Here is a 15,907-nt window from a genome sequence, read left to right as displayed (position 1 = left end):
ATTATTTAACATAATTTAGTAGGGTGTGCAGTGCCTACACTTTCTGCCAAGTATCACACGGATATGTCAAATTATTTTAAAGTATTCTTTTTTTTTAATAATTTATTCTTTATTTAAAACTTTAAGAACTATGTGTGCCCGGTATTATAAAACTATTTGACATATCTTTATGGTGCTTGGCAGAAAGTGTAGGTACTGTACACCCTACTAAATTATGAAATTATGTTAAATAATGGTTTGTGGTTAATACCAGAGGCGTACGACACGGGAAGGTGAATGGTTAACCCTTCCCAAATGCTACGCCACTGATGTAACTGCTATTTTAGCATAATTTTTAGATTCTCCAATACTTTCTATACAAATAATATACTCTTCATTCGTAAGGATAAAGTCATTAGTTTTCGAGATATTTGATGTTAAAAATGAAAAGGCACACTTATTTTGATTAATGTATTACGCTCCTTCGTTTTTAGCTTCAAATATCTCGAAAACTAATGGTTTTATCGTTACGAATAAAGGGTATGTTATTTACATAGAAAGTATTGGAGAATCAAAAAATTGCACTAAAATAGAAATTCCACCAGTGGCGTAGAATTTGGGAAGGGTCAACCATTTACGTTCCCCCGTCGTACGCCTCTGGTAGTAGCCAGAAACGTTTGTTTAACATAATTTAGTAGGGTGTACAGTACCAGCACCACTTACCAAATTTCGTGTTGTTGTCCCATGCCTGTCAGGAAATATTCAAAAATAAATAAAATAAAACTTTAACTTTATTTCGGTTATTATCAACTTTTGTACTAAGGTTAGCTTAAATCGACTAAGTTAGTTTAAATCGACCTATTTTAACCTCAGGAATCTAAGGTTAAGCTATGGCCCATTCCTTACCAAACACCCTGTATATGGGCACTGTACTTACTAGTTATCAATTGCGAATCCATAATGTTAGCTGAGGAACAAAGCATATCTTCTTTCCTCAAAACTACTTCCATTTCTTTGACCACTACTCTTGCACTATCACTATTTTTGCTTTGTTTCGACTTGTCCTCATCACTAATACTGCAATTGACGATTTTATCACAGGTAGATTCATTGGAAACCACAGAGCTGCTTCTCCTGGAGACAACCTTACTACCAGAAGGTTGCTTATAGGTCCTCAATAAGTATGGTTTCCGCTTCGAAGCCCCTTTCAACTGGGTCTCCACATGCTCCGGACTAGGAGATTTCTCTTCTTTGTTCCGTTTCGCTTTATCTTTGGACTCCTCTTCTTTCTTTTTGGCGTTGTTCTCTTTGATAGTGTTGCACACCGCTATCCTCTTCACGCACATCGTCGCGTGCGACTGAAGAGCTGCTTTCCGCTCGAATCTTTTGCCACATCCTCCACACATTTGTAAATCGTTATCGCCCTCAATGTTGTTCAACCACTACAAAAAAAAACATCACTATATAATGTGTTTAAAACTAGTACACTTTAAATATTTCAAAAAATCAATTTTTTTGCATTTTTCAATTTCTTATACTCTCAAAAATAGGTTCCTAAAATATTTAGGTAAAATATTTAGGTAAAATTAGAAATTTAAAATTGTCTATATTTTGGTCTTAAGAGGCTACAGTAGCGATCAACAGGTAGCAACAAACGCGGTCCAAGATTGCGGCTGTAATTTTGAATATTTTGTCGAGATATTTGGCACACATCTTCGTAATATAATAAAGAATGGCGGTACAGAGCCCAATTTGAGAAACATATTAGTACGTGGAAATTACTCTGTAATTAAATACAATATTAAAAAACGAGCCTGTACCGCCAGTAACACGAACAAAAAAATACACTTTCTTCAAATAAACTATTTTATCCCATGCCTAGACTTTGTGTCATTTTGGACCTACTAAAATTTTTTATTTTTAACAAGAAATCGAACATATTATAACTAATAACTAATTAGGCAACATAGAGAAATTGTCACTGTTTGTCATTTTGACAAACCTGCGTCAGATTTTCTCTTATCTGTTCTGTTATCTTTATCGATATCTGTTCAGTGCAGTAGTTTTCATTCATTTTAAGAATTCGTAATTGTTGTTTCATAGTTATTATATTTATACAATTATAGTTAATAAATTATATTTTTGTGTAATAGAACTAAGTTGTTGTAGACCAGGACTAATCTGTAAAAAAAACGTGTATTTTTGGATGTAAAGGCATTCGGATTTTTGCAGATAAAGTTAGGTGACACCTTCAGTAATAATAATTGACTTATGCTCCTTCTCAAATATGCCCGGAACATTAGTAAAAAAATTAAAACATTTAAAAATTTCGAAAAACATCGATTTTTTTCTGCTTTCTTTGCTTATAACTTTAAAACGGTTCGTTTTGGAACAAAGTCGTAGAAAAATAAAATAAAGATAATTAAATTTTGTATGATATACGACTGGTCAAAAATGTCTTAAGGTATTACCTTTTCTGCAATATAACAATAAATACAAAATAAGGGGGCAAAATACGCCTGTTGTTATTCAATGATTCTTAACCACTTTGGTGGCACTTAGAACCTTAGTAATTCTGTTAGAAAATTCTAATAACTTACTTAAATGGTCTACCAAATTTCATTAAAATCGAAGATTTTCTCTTATCTGTTCTGTTATCTTTATCGATATCTGTTCAGTGCAGTAGTTTTCATTCATTTTAAGAATTCGTAATTGTTGTTTCATAGTTATTATATTTATACAATTATAGTTAATATATATTTTTGTGTAATAGAACTAAGTTGTTGTAGACAAGGACTAATCTGTAAAAAAACGTGTATTTTTGGATGTAGAGGTGGCATTCGAATTTTTGCAGATAAAGTTAGGTGACACCTTCAGTAATAATAATTGACTTATGCTCCTTCTCAAATATGCCCGGAACATTAGTAAAAAAATTAGAACATTTACAAATTTCGAATAACATCGATTTTTTTCTGCTTTCTTTGCTTATAACTTTAAAACGGTTCGTTTTGGAACAAAGTCGTGCGGAAATAAAATAAAGATAATTAAATTTTGTATGATATACGACTGGTCAAAAATGTCTTAAGGTATTACCTTTTCTGCAATATAGCAATAAATACAAAATAAGGGGGCAAAATACGCCTGTTGTTATTCAATGATTCTTAACCACTTTGGTGGCACTTATAACCTTAGTAATTCTCTTAGAAAATTATAATAACTTACTTAAATGGTCTACCAAATTTCATTAAAATCGACCTAATAAATTTTGCATAATAAATCTGCAATTTAAATGTTTTTAAAAAAGTTCAAATTTTTTAAAATCTTTCTGAACAAAAAGTAGACCATTTAAAAGGTGGCTAATTTTTTTACACATAAAGAGGTGCTCTACCTATCTAATACACTTTACAGAATTAAAATCGGATAATTTAAGGGGCCTCAGCAATGTTTTAAAATTATAAACAATTTTTTGGCTTATAAAAAAATAGCTTTGTTTAATAATAAAAAAATTAATTTTTAGCAATGCAAATAATTAAAACCGGTATAATTTGACTTAAACTTTCAAATGCTGTCAGCAGAATTGCTATTTTATTTTTTAATCAAAAGTTATTCTCGTTCAAAAATTGCAATTTTTCGATTTTTTGAATGTTCCACCGCGTTTATCTCGAAAACTATGCATTACCCAAGAAATACAAAAAAATGTTTTATTTTGCGAAAAATCAATATTATGTAATTCCTCAAGTTCTTTGTTTATAACAATCTTATCGACATCCGGATCAACTGTTAACCAAAAAATTCGTGTTCTACGGGTCAAAATACATAAAAAACTTGGGTAAGTCCATCTAAATAAAGGGGCCCGTAGCACCCCCTCCTGGACACAGCACCAATTTGTTTATCAGCCAAAAAATTGTTTATAACTTTAAAACATTGCTGAGGCTGCTTAAATAATCCGATTTCAATTCTGTAAAGTGCATTAGATAGGTGGAGTGCTTCTTTATATGTAAAAAATTGACAAATCTTTGTATGTTCTAGTTTTTGTTGTGCCAGATTTTAAAAAATTTTAATTTTTTAAAAAAGTTTAGATTGCAAAATTATTTGCAAAATCTAGTAAGTCAATTTTAATGAAATTTGGTGGACGGTTTTAGCACATTACAAAAATTTTCTAAGCGAATTAGGAAGGTTTCAAGTGTAACCTAAGTGATGGAAAAACATTGAATAAGGACAGGCTTGTTTTGCCCCCTTATTTTATATTTATTGCTATTTTGCAGCAAGGGTGTTAAATTAAGACATTTTTAACCAATCGTATCTGATAGAAAATTTAATTATCTTTGTTTTATTCCTATACGACTTTGTTCCAAAATGAATCGTTTAAAAGTTATAAGCAAAGAAAGTAGAAAAAAAACGAAATTTTTTGAAATTTTTAAATATTTTATTTTTTTTATTAATGTTTCGGGCATATTTCAAGTCAATTATTATTAACGAAGTTATCACCTAATTTTATCCCCAAAAATCCGAATGCCACCTCTCACATCCACCTAAAAACAGATCCTTCCTGGTCTATTGGCCTATTTGAAAAAATAGATTATTGTTAATTGTGACTTTTAGTTATATGTATTATATATTTGACGTAAAAATATTTCGAAATGCTAATGCGAAATGATTATTTATTATTATTATTTCGTGCAAATACCTATGTTAACATAAAATTTTAACCCGTTTTGGTTTATTTTTATAAATATTTATTTACTAATAACAAAATTGTTTTCTATTACTTCCATTTAGCGCGCCTATGAGTTAATGTCACATTCAAGTTATGTCCAACAATTCCGAAGCACTGTTGCCAAAGTTTCGCAGACTTTTCGTAAAAAGGTATGATACTATCTCTCGAAGTTATATTGATAACGCGCTACTGTATACTCTTAAACGCATGCGCGTTTTCGGAGAAAAGGCGTATTTTTCTCTGGTAAATTAACGGCTTCTTTTATATACATTGCAGTAGAATATTTTCGAGTTTCTCACGTGTTCTCAGTCACAAATCACCTATAGTATTTTTACTACAAAAACGTTATTACGTAGGTCAAAATTTTTGACGTAAGAGAACTGTCAAAACATTAGAATGTGACTTTTCATTATTGCCATGATTATAATAAACATTGCAATAATGAAAAGTCACATTCTAATGTTTTGACAGTTCTCTTACGTCAAAAATTTTGACCTACGTAATAACGTTTTTGTAGTAAAAATACTATACCTCTAGATTCTAGATGCTTCACGACAACGTTTTATTTGGATATGAAATTCAGCGCTCCAAGAGATTTGCTTTGGAACTATCCAAGTGGGAAATTACGTGGGGATTTCAAAATTTAATTTTGGTGGGAAAATTTAAATATAGCTTAATATATTTAAATATAAAAATTGAAGAAAATTAATGGTATACAGCCAGTTGCAGGAAATTTTTCGTTATGGATATTTAAATATAATGTGGTATAGTTCAAAAAAGTTTGCATTTGAAATTTTAAAATTTGCAAATTATTTTTAAATTCAAATATACAAAATACCGTTTAGGAAAATATAAGGCAAGAAAAGGTAATTTATTTATTTATTTAATACCCGTGAAACCCCTTTGTATATAATTTTTTTACAAATCATTTAGTTATATGTTATAATAAAATTATTTGGGTCATTGTCCCCAAACATAATTTCGTTGGTAAAAATATTGTTGAATTGGCAGTCTAAATATCATTGGCTATCTTCAATGAAGGTCGTATAACACTTCTAAAATTTATGGAAGTTATGGGTTATACCATTGGCTTCACTGCTTATAATTATGTACCTGCAGAGGAAGGATGAAGAGGGAATTTTCATGACCAATGAAGCAAGCAAGGCGGCAACGAAAGAAAGAAAAAATCCTTGGAAAAATGGTTATTTTTAGTGTACTATGGTCTGTTTGTAAACCAGGAGGAGTAATTCAAATTTACCGCGCAGTAATGCTTGTTTGTAATTGGTCCAACCTCAGACAAGTTTACTCCACTGTTATGAAATTTTGACACTAATGACATTTATTAAATTTTGACACTACTGACATTTTATAGGTTAATTAAATTTTATCTGCGATTTTTTATGTTTTCTGCGTTATTCCTTTAATTTTTAGTCTTTTATATAAAAAACAGTGCTTTTTAGAATTCTTTAGCGACATATTAGTATAATATATGTATGGATTACTGTCGATCAACCAAAATGAATGATCAACCAAAAAGAAGATGTATTTGGTGATATTTCTAGTGACTTTCTTGGGTGTGAATCTGCCTTTTTAGTTTACTCCTACTGGTTTAAAAACAAACCATAGTACCTTAACAGCAAAATTAAAACAAGAACTACAAATAATTCCAAAATCTATTAGAGACAGATTAAATTACCAATTAGAGCGCGTTCAGGAGAAACAGGTAGTAAACAGACTAGAGGAATAAATAAATGGCTAGAGAATCCAGTGAAGCAGTAAATAGAAGAAGAATGGCAGATCATTCACAGCTATGTCAGAAGCCACGGAAAAGCGTATAGGAAGAGTGCATATAAAGAGACGTCATAACTAGTTCGATGAAGAATGTAAGAATGCTCTTTGGCAAGAAGAAACAGGGCAAAGGTACAAACGAAAAGAGGAAATACCCAAAAACGATCGAAAACTATGTGGCTAGAAGAAGAGAAGTTAAAAGAATTTGCAGAAAGAAGAAAGTAAAAGGGTAGCACGTTTTATAGCTATTTTCCCATGTAAAATCACATAGAAATCGCTAAGGTCCATTCTGGCCATTTTTGTCTCATTTTGTGCAAAGTAAGAAATCGCTAAGGCTTGTACATAGAGTGGAACCTCGTTACTCGGATTAATCGGGACCGCGGCCGATCCGGGTTAGCCGGAGAAAATGGTAAAAATTAATAAAATACGGTATACTTACAGATACACTCCGTTATAATTGAAATAACATGAAATATATATGCACAGTACACATCTAAATTACGTATCAATTACGCCTTTATCAATTCTACCTAATGCTTCTAGTTCCTTTTCCATTGTCACTACAACATTTTTACGTTTTGTTGCCATTACGTAGACAAAAAAACACGCAAACACAAAATCAGAATAGATTTTCGAATGATTACAGAACCGAAGTGAACAATACGACTTTACTACACACAATACGGTCTCAATCGCAACCATGTTATGTTATTTAATAACAGAGAAGACTAAGACCAGTTTAAAAAAGAAATTTTTAATAGTCTTTTAGTTTTTTTTAAACAATGCTAAGACAGTTTGAAATAAATAAAGGATACTACAGGTGCCTGTTGTTTCCGATAAGACGACAATGAACCCCGGCGCAAATTGAACCTAAGCGAGTCACAACCTGCGCCGGCGGGACGGGTGACCCGTGCAGTTATTTTTCTAGCGCACCGCATATTGATCACAACAAGACCCAACCGTTGGCATTCTCTGCAACGAATATAGGGACGGGCAAAATCAGTGCGGACGTGTAACGGTTACTTTTGATACCGGGTCTCAGTGGTAGATACTGAGTACAAATACTGATTACAAAATACTGATGTATCTGTATCTGATGTGTTTCATAGATTATAACAAGGCCTTTGATAAAGTGCGGCATGATCATCTAATCAGACTCCTGGCAGAAAAGAATTTAGATAAACGAGATATCCGACTAATAGCAAATATGTACTATAATCAGAAAGCAGTAGTGAGAGTAGAAAATAATACCACTGAATAAATTGAAATAAAGCGAGGTGTGAGACAAGGGTGTATACTGTCACCAACCCTGTTTGAGAATAGAACACTCTCTGAGCAATCCATAGGTATTAAAATAAATGGTGTTAGATTAAACAATCTGAGATTTGCCGACGATACCGTTCTGATCGCAGAAACACTTGAAGAGCTACAGACATTGGTGAATAAGATAGCAGACTGCAGCGAAGAATATGGACTATCTCTGAACATAAAGAAAACTAAATTTATGGTAATATCGAAATCAACACGAAATATATCCATTGTATATGATACCAGCCACAAGGATTACATGAGGACGAAACTTAAAGACGAAGTATGGGCGAAAATTGGAAATGAACTTAATACGAATGGTAAGTACAATTTACTGTGATAAATAAATATTAGTACAATATAATCAAAACCCAACACCGCTTTGTCATTAAAATTCTGATAACTTTATTAGGTACCTACTCGTAGACAAAATAAACGGCGATAACAGATATGCCTTTACAAGAACACATTATTAGAAAAGAAAAAGGTTACTTAAAACGAATAGGTCCGGATCCCGCGTAACAAAAAAGGTTGATTAATAGCAAGCTGAAAATTTGTTAATAGCGTAACGGTGTCTAGTCGGACAAACTTTAATGTATGGGAACACTGGAACAGGGGTAGTTTTAATTGTGGAACAGGTTAAAGATTTTGAATGTCAGACTACAAAAACTTCCCACGTATTTTATCGGACAGAACTTCCAGTTGATTTCTTACCCTTTCATTAAACTCTCATGCTAAAATTAGACTGCTATTTATCACTTGTCATAATTCCTGTCATTTGACATGTTCTCTTGTCGGATTTATTAAAATGCCCAGTTGGTGATAAATACCAGTCTGATTTTTGCATGAGAGTTTAATGAAAGGGTAACAAATCAATTGGAAGTTCTGTCCGACAAAATACATGGGACGTTTTCGTAGTATGACGTTCCAAATTTTTAACCTGTTCCACAATTAAAACTTCCCCTGTTTCAGTGTTCCCGTACATCAAAGTTTGTCTGACGAGACACCGTTAAGCTATTGACAAATTTTCAGCTTGCTATTAATCAACTTTTTGTTGGTACGCGGGATCCAGGCCTAGAAATACAATGTCACAAATGATGTCGTAATCCCTTTTCTATAGGTATAAAAATTTTGTAAACATCATTCATTTCTTAAATCTACACAACATTATCATTAAAAATGATTCATTATTAAAAACCGTTAAGCATATCTGTGAATATCGCATTACCCTCAAATAAAATGTGTCATCATACCGGGCTTGTTCATGCTTAAAAATAAAATATGTAGACGAGATATAAATATATGTAATAGGTAAGCAGTTTTTGCAACGACAATCCAATCACAATCAGTGTTGTTTATAATAATAGTAATTCCGAACGAGTTCTATTAGCTTTTCTAAGTCCATCTCGAAAACAAAACCACAAGTGAGAATTGAGTCACGCGTCCCACGACACCAGAAAATTGTGTTCCGATGACAAACGTTTGCAAGCTAGACCTGGCACTGTATTCACTGATATTAGGATGCGCAGAACTCTCTACGCAACTCGCCGGTGCCAGGTTGTGTTCGCTTAGGATCAATTTGCGCCGGGGCTGAACGTCGTGTGCCATGAGTCATTTTTACTATCGTATATGTAGTTCAAATTACACAACTACCCATTATCTCTCAAATATTATATTACATACATTTTTATTGTTGAAATGTTTGTCTGATAAAAATCGGTCCGGGTTAGCCGGACTTCCAAGTTATCGGGGGCCGACTTATCGGGGTTCCACTGTACTTAGAAGTAACCATAACGAACTCAGGAAAAATACTGAAAGCAAAAAATGTGTCAACCTAAACTTGAGACGAAACTACGAGACATAATCAGACCCACAGTGATGCTAGCGAAACGTGGATCATTAACCAGCAGAAAGAAAAGAAAGTAGAGATCTGAGAAAGAAAGGGACCCAGAAATACTTTTGGAGAAATATAGACACTAGAGAATATTTGCAGAAGATAAATAAAAAAAGTACCTAATAATGAAGATGTTAGGAAAGCCAAAAATTATGGCAAAAATACAAGGCCAAAGAAGTAGATAGCTTGGTCCATTATATGAATGACAGAGAAACAAAATGTCAAAACAGTACAGGAGAGAGAAATGGGGTAAAAAGAAGAGGACATTCAAAGAAGGAATGGTTGGAAGTAGTAAAGCAAAACTTGTCTGAAATAGGCGTGACAGATTGCAGAGAAAAGGCAAGGGACCAGAAAAAAGTTTAATGAAACAATTAAACACTGTTTTTCTTATGAAAGATGATCGAGGATCAAAGTTGGCAATAATGCATCGCATTGTATGAAATTATATTACTTTGCAAGAAAAAAGATCTATATCTTACCTGATTCTCTTCGTCTGGTTTTTCAGTGTTGGTAACTTTCTTTTGTACCTTCTTCTGCGTCTCTTGGTCTTTTCTAATGACATTGTTCGAAATTTGATCTCTCAATTTTTTAACTTGAGAAGAAGACTTCCTATGAACCTAAAACAATATTTAATTTTGACTGGAGACAAACCAAACTAGCTTACAGGTGAATATTCGTGTTTCTGTAAGATGTTTCAATAATGAAGCCTATATTTTATTGTCAAGATCAAAATGAGAGTCTTGGATTTAGGTAATGTTATGTAAATTAATTTAAACTAATAGGTGACGTACTAGACCAGCGAACAAGTACACAGATAAAGCAAAAAAATGGGTCAATATAGAAGGATTACTTTTGCTTCCAAATGAAAGATCTGAATAGCAAAATAGTGTGGAAATGATTGACAGACAACTAAAAATCATTATCAGTGCTGTTAGTCCATGTGGTGAGACCGCTCCCGTCTGAAAAACATTTCTAATTCGGTTTCTCTGCGGATTCATATTCAAAAACGTCCCCTTTAAACAAATCTGAAGGGTACCGGACGGAATTTTTGGGAAAAAATTGTTTAAACAATTTTTTAAAACAAATACATAGTACATATCACCTTTTATTGCTCCAAAAAATATATTTAGGTTTTTTGGGTCATTCTAAACAAGAAAGGTATCTTGTGATTTTTCTCAAAAATTGACAGTTTTCGAGTTATAGGCGATTTAAAATCTAAAAAATGCGAAAATACGCATTTTCGAGGCTTAAAAACTCATATTTAAATTAGTATTTTTAAGGGTGCCAATAACTTGGATTAAAGTTTAAGCATTCATTTTCAAGATTCCGAAGAGTGATCGGGTCTAACTTCAATTTAGACCGTAGTTTTTTAATTGTTAATTATGCATGTCCATCCGATTTTTAGGCCGGTGCGGCGCGCTCTCTTTCAAAAATCTCCATTTTCCCCCGAAAAATATTTTTTCTAGATTCTTTGGGACGTTCTAAATAAAATATTTCTTGACATTTTTCGCAAAAGTTACTAGTTTTAAAGTTATAAGCGATTTAAAATGCGAAAATGTGTTTTTTTGTCATTTTTCGGATTTTAAATCGCTTATAACTATTAACTTTTGAGAAGAATGTCAAGAAACATTTTATTTAGAACGTCCCAAAGAATCTAGAAAAAATATTTTTCGGAGGAAAATAGGAGATTTTTGAAAGAGAGCGCGCCGCACCTGCAAAAATACTGGATGGACACGCATAATTAACAATTAAAAAACTACGGTCTAAATTGAAGTTAGACTTGTCACTCTTCGGAATCTTGAAAAGGAATGTTTAAACTTTAATCCAAGTTATTGGCACCATTAAAAATACCAATTTAAATATGAGTTTTTAAGCCTTGAAAATGCGTATTTTCGCATTTTTTAGCTTTTAATTCGCCTCTAACTCGAAAACTGTCAATTTTTGAGAAAAATGATAAGATACCTTTCTTGTTTAGAATGACCCAAAAAACCTAAAAATATATTTTTTGGAGCAATAAAAAGTGATCTCAGGTATTTGTTTAAAAAAATTGTTTAAACAATTTCTGCCCAAAACTTCCGTCCGGCACCCTTCAGATTTGTTTAAAGGGGACATTTTTGAATATGAATCCGCAGAGAAACCGAATTAGAAATGTTTTTCAGACGGGAGCGGTCTCACCACATGGACTATGTGAGCGTACTAAAATTCAAAAGTATAAAGTATTTTGGTACGTATTTCCTTTTTGGATCATTTCAAATTATTCCTATAAATTGTGATTCATATATGAGACAAAATGATAAAATACAAATGGTAACAGTTGTCTGTTGTAAATGTGTAGCAATTTTTTTGCGTATACCTTGTAGAGATGTCTGAACACGGACCAAGTGTTGGCAAAAGTTTCCTTACAATCTGGACAAACATAGACTGTTCTGCTATCATTGTGTTTGTTCTTCAAGTGGAAACTAAGAGTTTTTCTGGTAGAGAATTTTCCATTACACTTACTACAGCTAAACCTCGAGGGAGGGATTACTGGCTTGGCATTGATCTGGTTGGTTTTGAAATTGCAGACTTTACCATCTGGCCCTAAAACAACCTTATCACTCTCCAGAATCCCGTGCAGTTCCATCACCTAAAGATAAAGAATTTGGCAGGTCGCATTACTTATTACAACATAAAAGACATCCAAAAATATGACTACAAGCAAATCCCTTTCCTCCCATCATGTTATCACAAAATCAACTATTCTAATTCCCATACAATAGACTACTACTCCTTCCATTCCTTTTCTCTCCTTCCATTCTGCATCTGTCACTCTTATGTAATAAAATAAACTACACTACTTTCCACACAAAACATAGGCTATTGATTATGTTCAAAATAAGAGAGCTAAAAGGAACTACAACGTTAACGGGGTTTTATTGTCTCATATGGTCAAAGGACCTCTAAATTTGAAAAAACCGCGGAGTGCTACCATTTAGATGGGTCCGTTTTTCAGAAAGGGGTGAATTAGTCCCTAGGCACAGGGTAAATTACGGGTGAGTTCTATGCACTTTTGGTACAAACACATCTACAGGAAAATTGTTCCAGGCTAAATTTACTATCGAAATATCACATTTTAAAGTCAAAAATATTTTTTTTGTACAAAAATATATTCGAAAGAAAAGCAAGAAAAAAACACGAAAGAAAGCCATTGTGTTTTTTGTACCATAACTTTTTTCCACAGGGATATAGGTATAGGCATTGCTTCAGCGAAAAATAACTTCTATCCTTCCTCTTTAAAATTAATTTTGGTAGAAGTCTCTAGGATTTATAGTTTCCGAAATAGGATTTTTTAAATTTGACCGCTCACAGCATTTTTGTGCCATTTTCTCCATTATTTCGCAAACATTGTTCTGTAACTTTTTTCTACGCATTTCTAGGGATATATGCAATGGTATATTTAGTAGAAATAGAAGTCAATTACCTTTAAAATGGTCTATTGTATAAGGTTATACGGCTCTTTTTAAGCAAGTTATGCTTTTTCAAAGTATGCTTTTTTATACTTTTAGTGATTTTTGATATTTTTAATGATTATTTTTTAAATTTCTCATTATGACTTTTTTTCTTGTACATTTAGGTATTTATATTGTGGAATAAAAAAAGCTTATTTTCTTTACTCTAAAATGGTGTATTGCAAAAAATTCTAGGACTATTTTTAAACAGAGTAGGATATACAAGGGTATCCGTAATTTGAGAAAAATTTAAAATTTTCTATATTTCTTTGAATTAGAAGAATATAATTACATATTATAACATAATTTTTAACTCCAAATATCTTTTCCTAATAATATTGTTCGATATTGTGAAATATAAAGGTACTTTACTCTTGAGCGAGATTCATATTTTTTAACATACCTCGTAGACTATTGATACAATTTTATATCTGATGATTGCATCTTAGGTTTCAGGCTATGCAGAGCATTTTATAAAGAATAATTTTTTAATAAAGTTAATATTAAAAAAGTTTTCCATATGGTCCCAACTTATTGGGACCTATTGCATGTGTATATGTCACATTTTGAAAAAGCATATTTTGTTTAAAAATAGTCCTAGAATGTTTTACAATAAACCATTTTAAAGTAAAGAAAATAAGCTTTCTTTTTTTATTGTACAATGTATATACCTAAATATACAATAAAAAAATTATAATGAAAAATTTAAAAATATATCAAAAATCATTAAAAGTATAAAATTTTGAATAACCATATCTTTCTTAAAAATGGTCATACAGCCTTCTACAATAGACCATCTTAAAGGTAATTGACTTTTCTTCCTATTAAATGTACATACACCTAAAGCTACGTAGAAAAAAGTTACAGACCAATGTTTGAGAAGTAACAAGAAAAATGGGCCAAAATCGCTGTGAGTGGCGAACTTTGAAAAATCATATTTTGGAAACTATAAATCATAAAGACTTCTACTAAACATTATTTTAAAGAGGAAGGATGGAAGTTTTTTTTTCTGTAAAATAATGCCTATACCTATATCCCCGTGGAAAAAAGTTGTGGGGCAGAAAACAAAATTGCTATCTTTGTGTTTTTTTCGTGCTTTTCTTTCGAATATATTTTTGTAAAAAAAATATTTTTGACTTTAAAATGTGATATTTCGAAAGTAAATTTAACCTGGAACAATTTTCCTGCAGACGTGTTTGTACCAAACAGTTCATAGAACTCGCCCTGTGCCTAGGGACTAATTCACCCCTTTCTCAAAAACGCACCCCTCTAAATGGTAGCACTTCGCGGTTTTTTCATATTTAGAGGTTTATTGACTATATGAAACATTAAAACCCCGTTAAAGTTGTAGTTCTTTTCTAATCTAAAATACATAGCCTAACACTACAATGAATAAATACATCAAATAATATTCATTTATGCTTACCTCATTCCTCATGGATTCTGGTTTATCACTGCTCAATACAGTTTGAAAAACTGCTGCATTGTTAGTGACTATATTCTGCAATAAGACACTGCTACCCAAAATTGTGTGGGGAACATCATCTTCGCTCTTCTTTTCAGCTGACAAATCAGCAACTAAGAGCTCCTCAGTGAGTTGTTTTACTTCCTGCTGCTCCTTCAATTTTTCTATAACGGGTACCAAGCCTCTAACTGCAGTTCTATCTTCAGGGGGCTCAGGAGGTGGCACTCGATCCTGCAGAAATAATCAGTATTATACTGATAAGCAGAATAATAATGAAACAAAAAGAATAAAAGATAAGGCAAAGAACAGCTCTGAAGATAACCAAATTGAATTGTTTGATCATGATCATTTTCATCAAACTCATTCATATTATCATCTCTACTAATACTCTAAGATCCGAATAGGAGGTCAAAATGTACCCAGCTTGCCGGATGAAACAATTTTTTTATTAAATTTCATACATAGACAAATATTTTTAGGGGGGGCGAAGGGGTTGAAATCAATATTCCAAACAAATTAAATAGGCATATTCAGTACAATTCATAGATTACTCAAGTAGTCGAGGAAATGAAGCTGAAAAAATGGCAAAACCTCGCAATTTTATCGTCCAGCATCGATTTGTACAAAAATTTGGAATTAGGCTCATTACACCCTCTAGTTCATTTTCTATATTGAGCCGTTGTACGCTTTTGGTTTTGTAAGGGTGAAAACTACCCCTAATTGTAAAAAATTATAAAATAACATTTTAAACTTTAATATTGTCAACATTTGGTTCTTATTAGTTACATAATGAATGTTTTATGCTTTAAGATATACTATCGTAATATTTCGAGCCTTAAAACCACCCTTGTTGGAGCTGTATATAAAAAAATTACTTATCCAAAAGAATAATTTCGGCTTGCATCGATTTACATAAAAATCTGGAATTAGGATCATCTCACCCTGTACTTCATATTCTATATCATGCTTAAGGGCGTTGATTATTTTTTGGGGGTGTAAACTACCCCTTATTGTCAAAAATTATATAAAAAAATTGTAAACTTTAATATGGGTAAAATTTGGTTTTGATTGGTTAAATAATGATTGTTTTATACTTTAGGATATAATATCATAATATTTCAACCCTTCAAAACCACCCTTAATAACATTACAGTTTTTATAAGTAGATATTTTAGTAGGTCTATACAGAAAAAAAAGTAGAATTAAAGAATTACAAAAACATTTATTTACACAAAAATACGAATTTACAAATGTACAAATACAAATAG

The 15,907-nt window shown here is 32.1% G+C and overlaps 1 protein-coding gene across 2 annotated transcripts in view; it reads right to left on the bottom strand.

Annotated features, from left to right (window-relative positions):
• LOC114334531 (uncharacterized) overlaps positions 1-15,907 on the bottom strand; it is a 94,246-nt gene that overhangs the window by 66,282 nt on the left and 12,057 nt on the right. For both annotated transcript variants that reach the window (XM_050657351.1, XM_050657352.1), the window contains exons 4-7: positions 14,601-14,870; positions 12,040-12,312; positions 10,166-10,303; positions 917-1,421 (exon numbers count right to left, since the gene is read on the bottom strand). In XM_050657351.1, the coding sequence (XP_050513308.1) occupies positions 917-1,421; positions 10,166-10,303; positions 12,040-12,312; positions 14,601-14,870 (1,186 nt within the window). The remainder of the gene's footprint in view (positions 1-916; positions 1,422-10,165; positions 10,304-12,039; positions 12,313-14,600; positions 14,871-15,907) is intronic.

Source organism: Diabrotica virgifera, chromosome 8 (assembly GCF_917563875.1).
Source record: "Diabrotica virgifera virgifera chromosome 8, PGI_DIABVI_V3a".
In the NCBI taxonomy this organism is placed as follows: Eukaryota; Metazoa; Arthropoda; class Insecta; order Coleoptera; family Chrysomelidae; genus Diabrotica; species Diabrotica virgifera.
The sequence above is the reverse complement of the archived record's forward strand: the minus strand, read 5'-3'. Positions and strand labels throughout refer to the sequence as shown.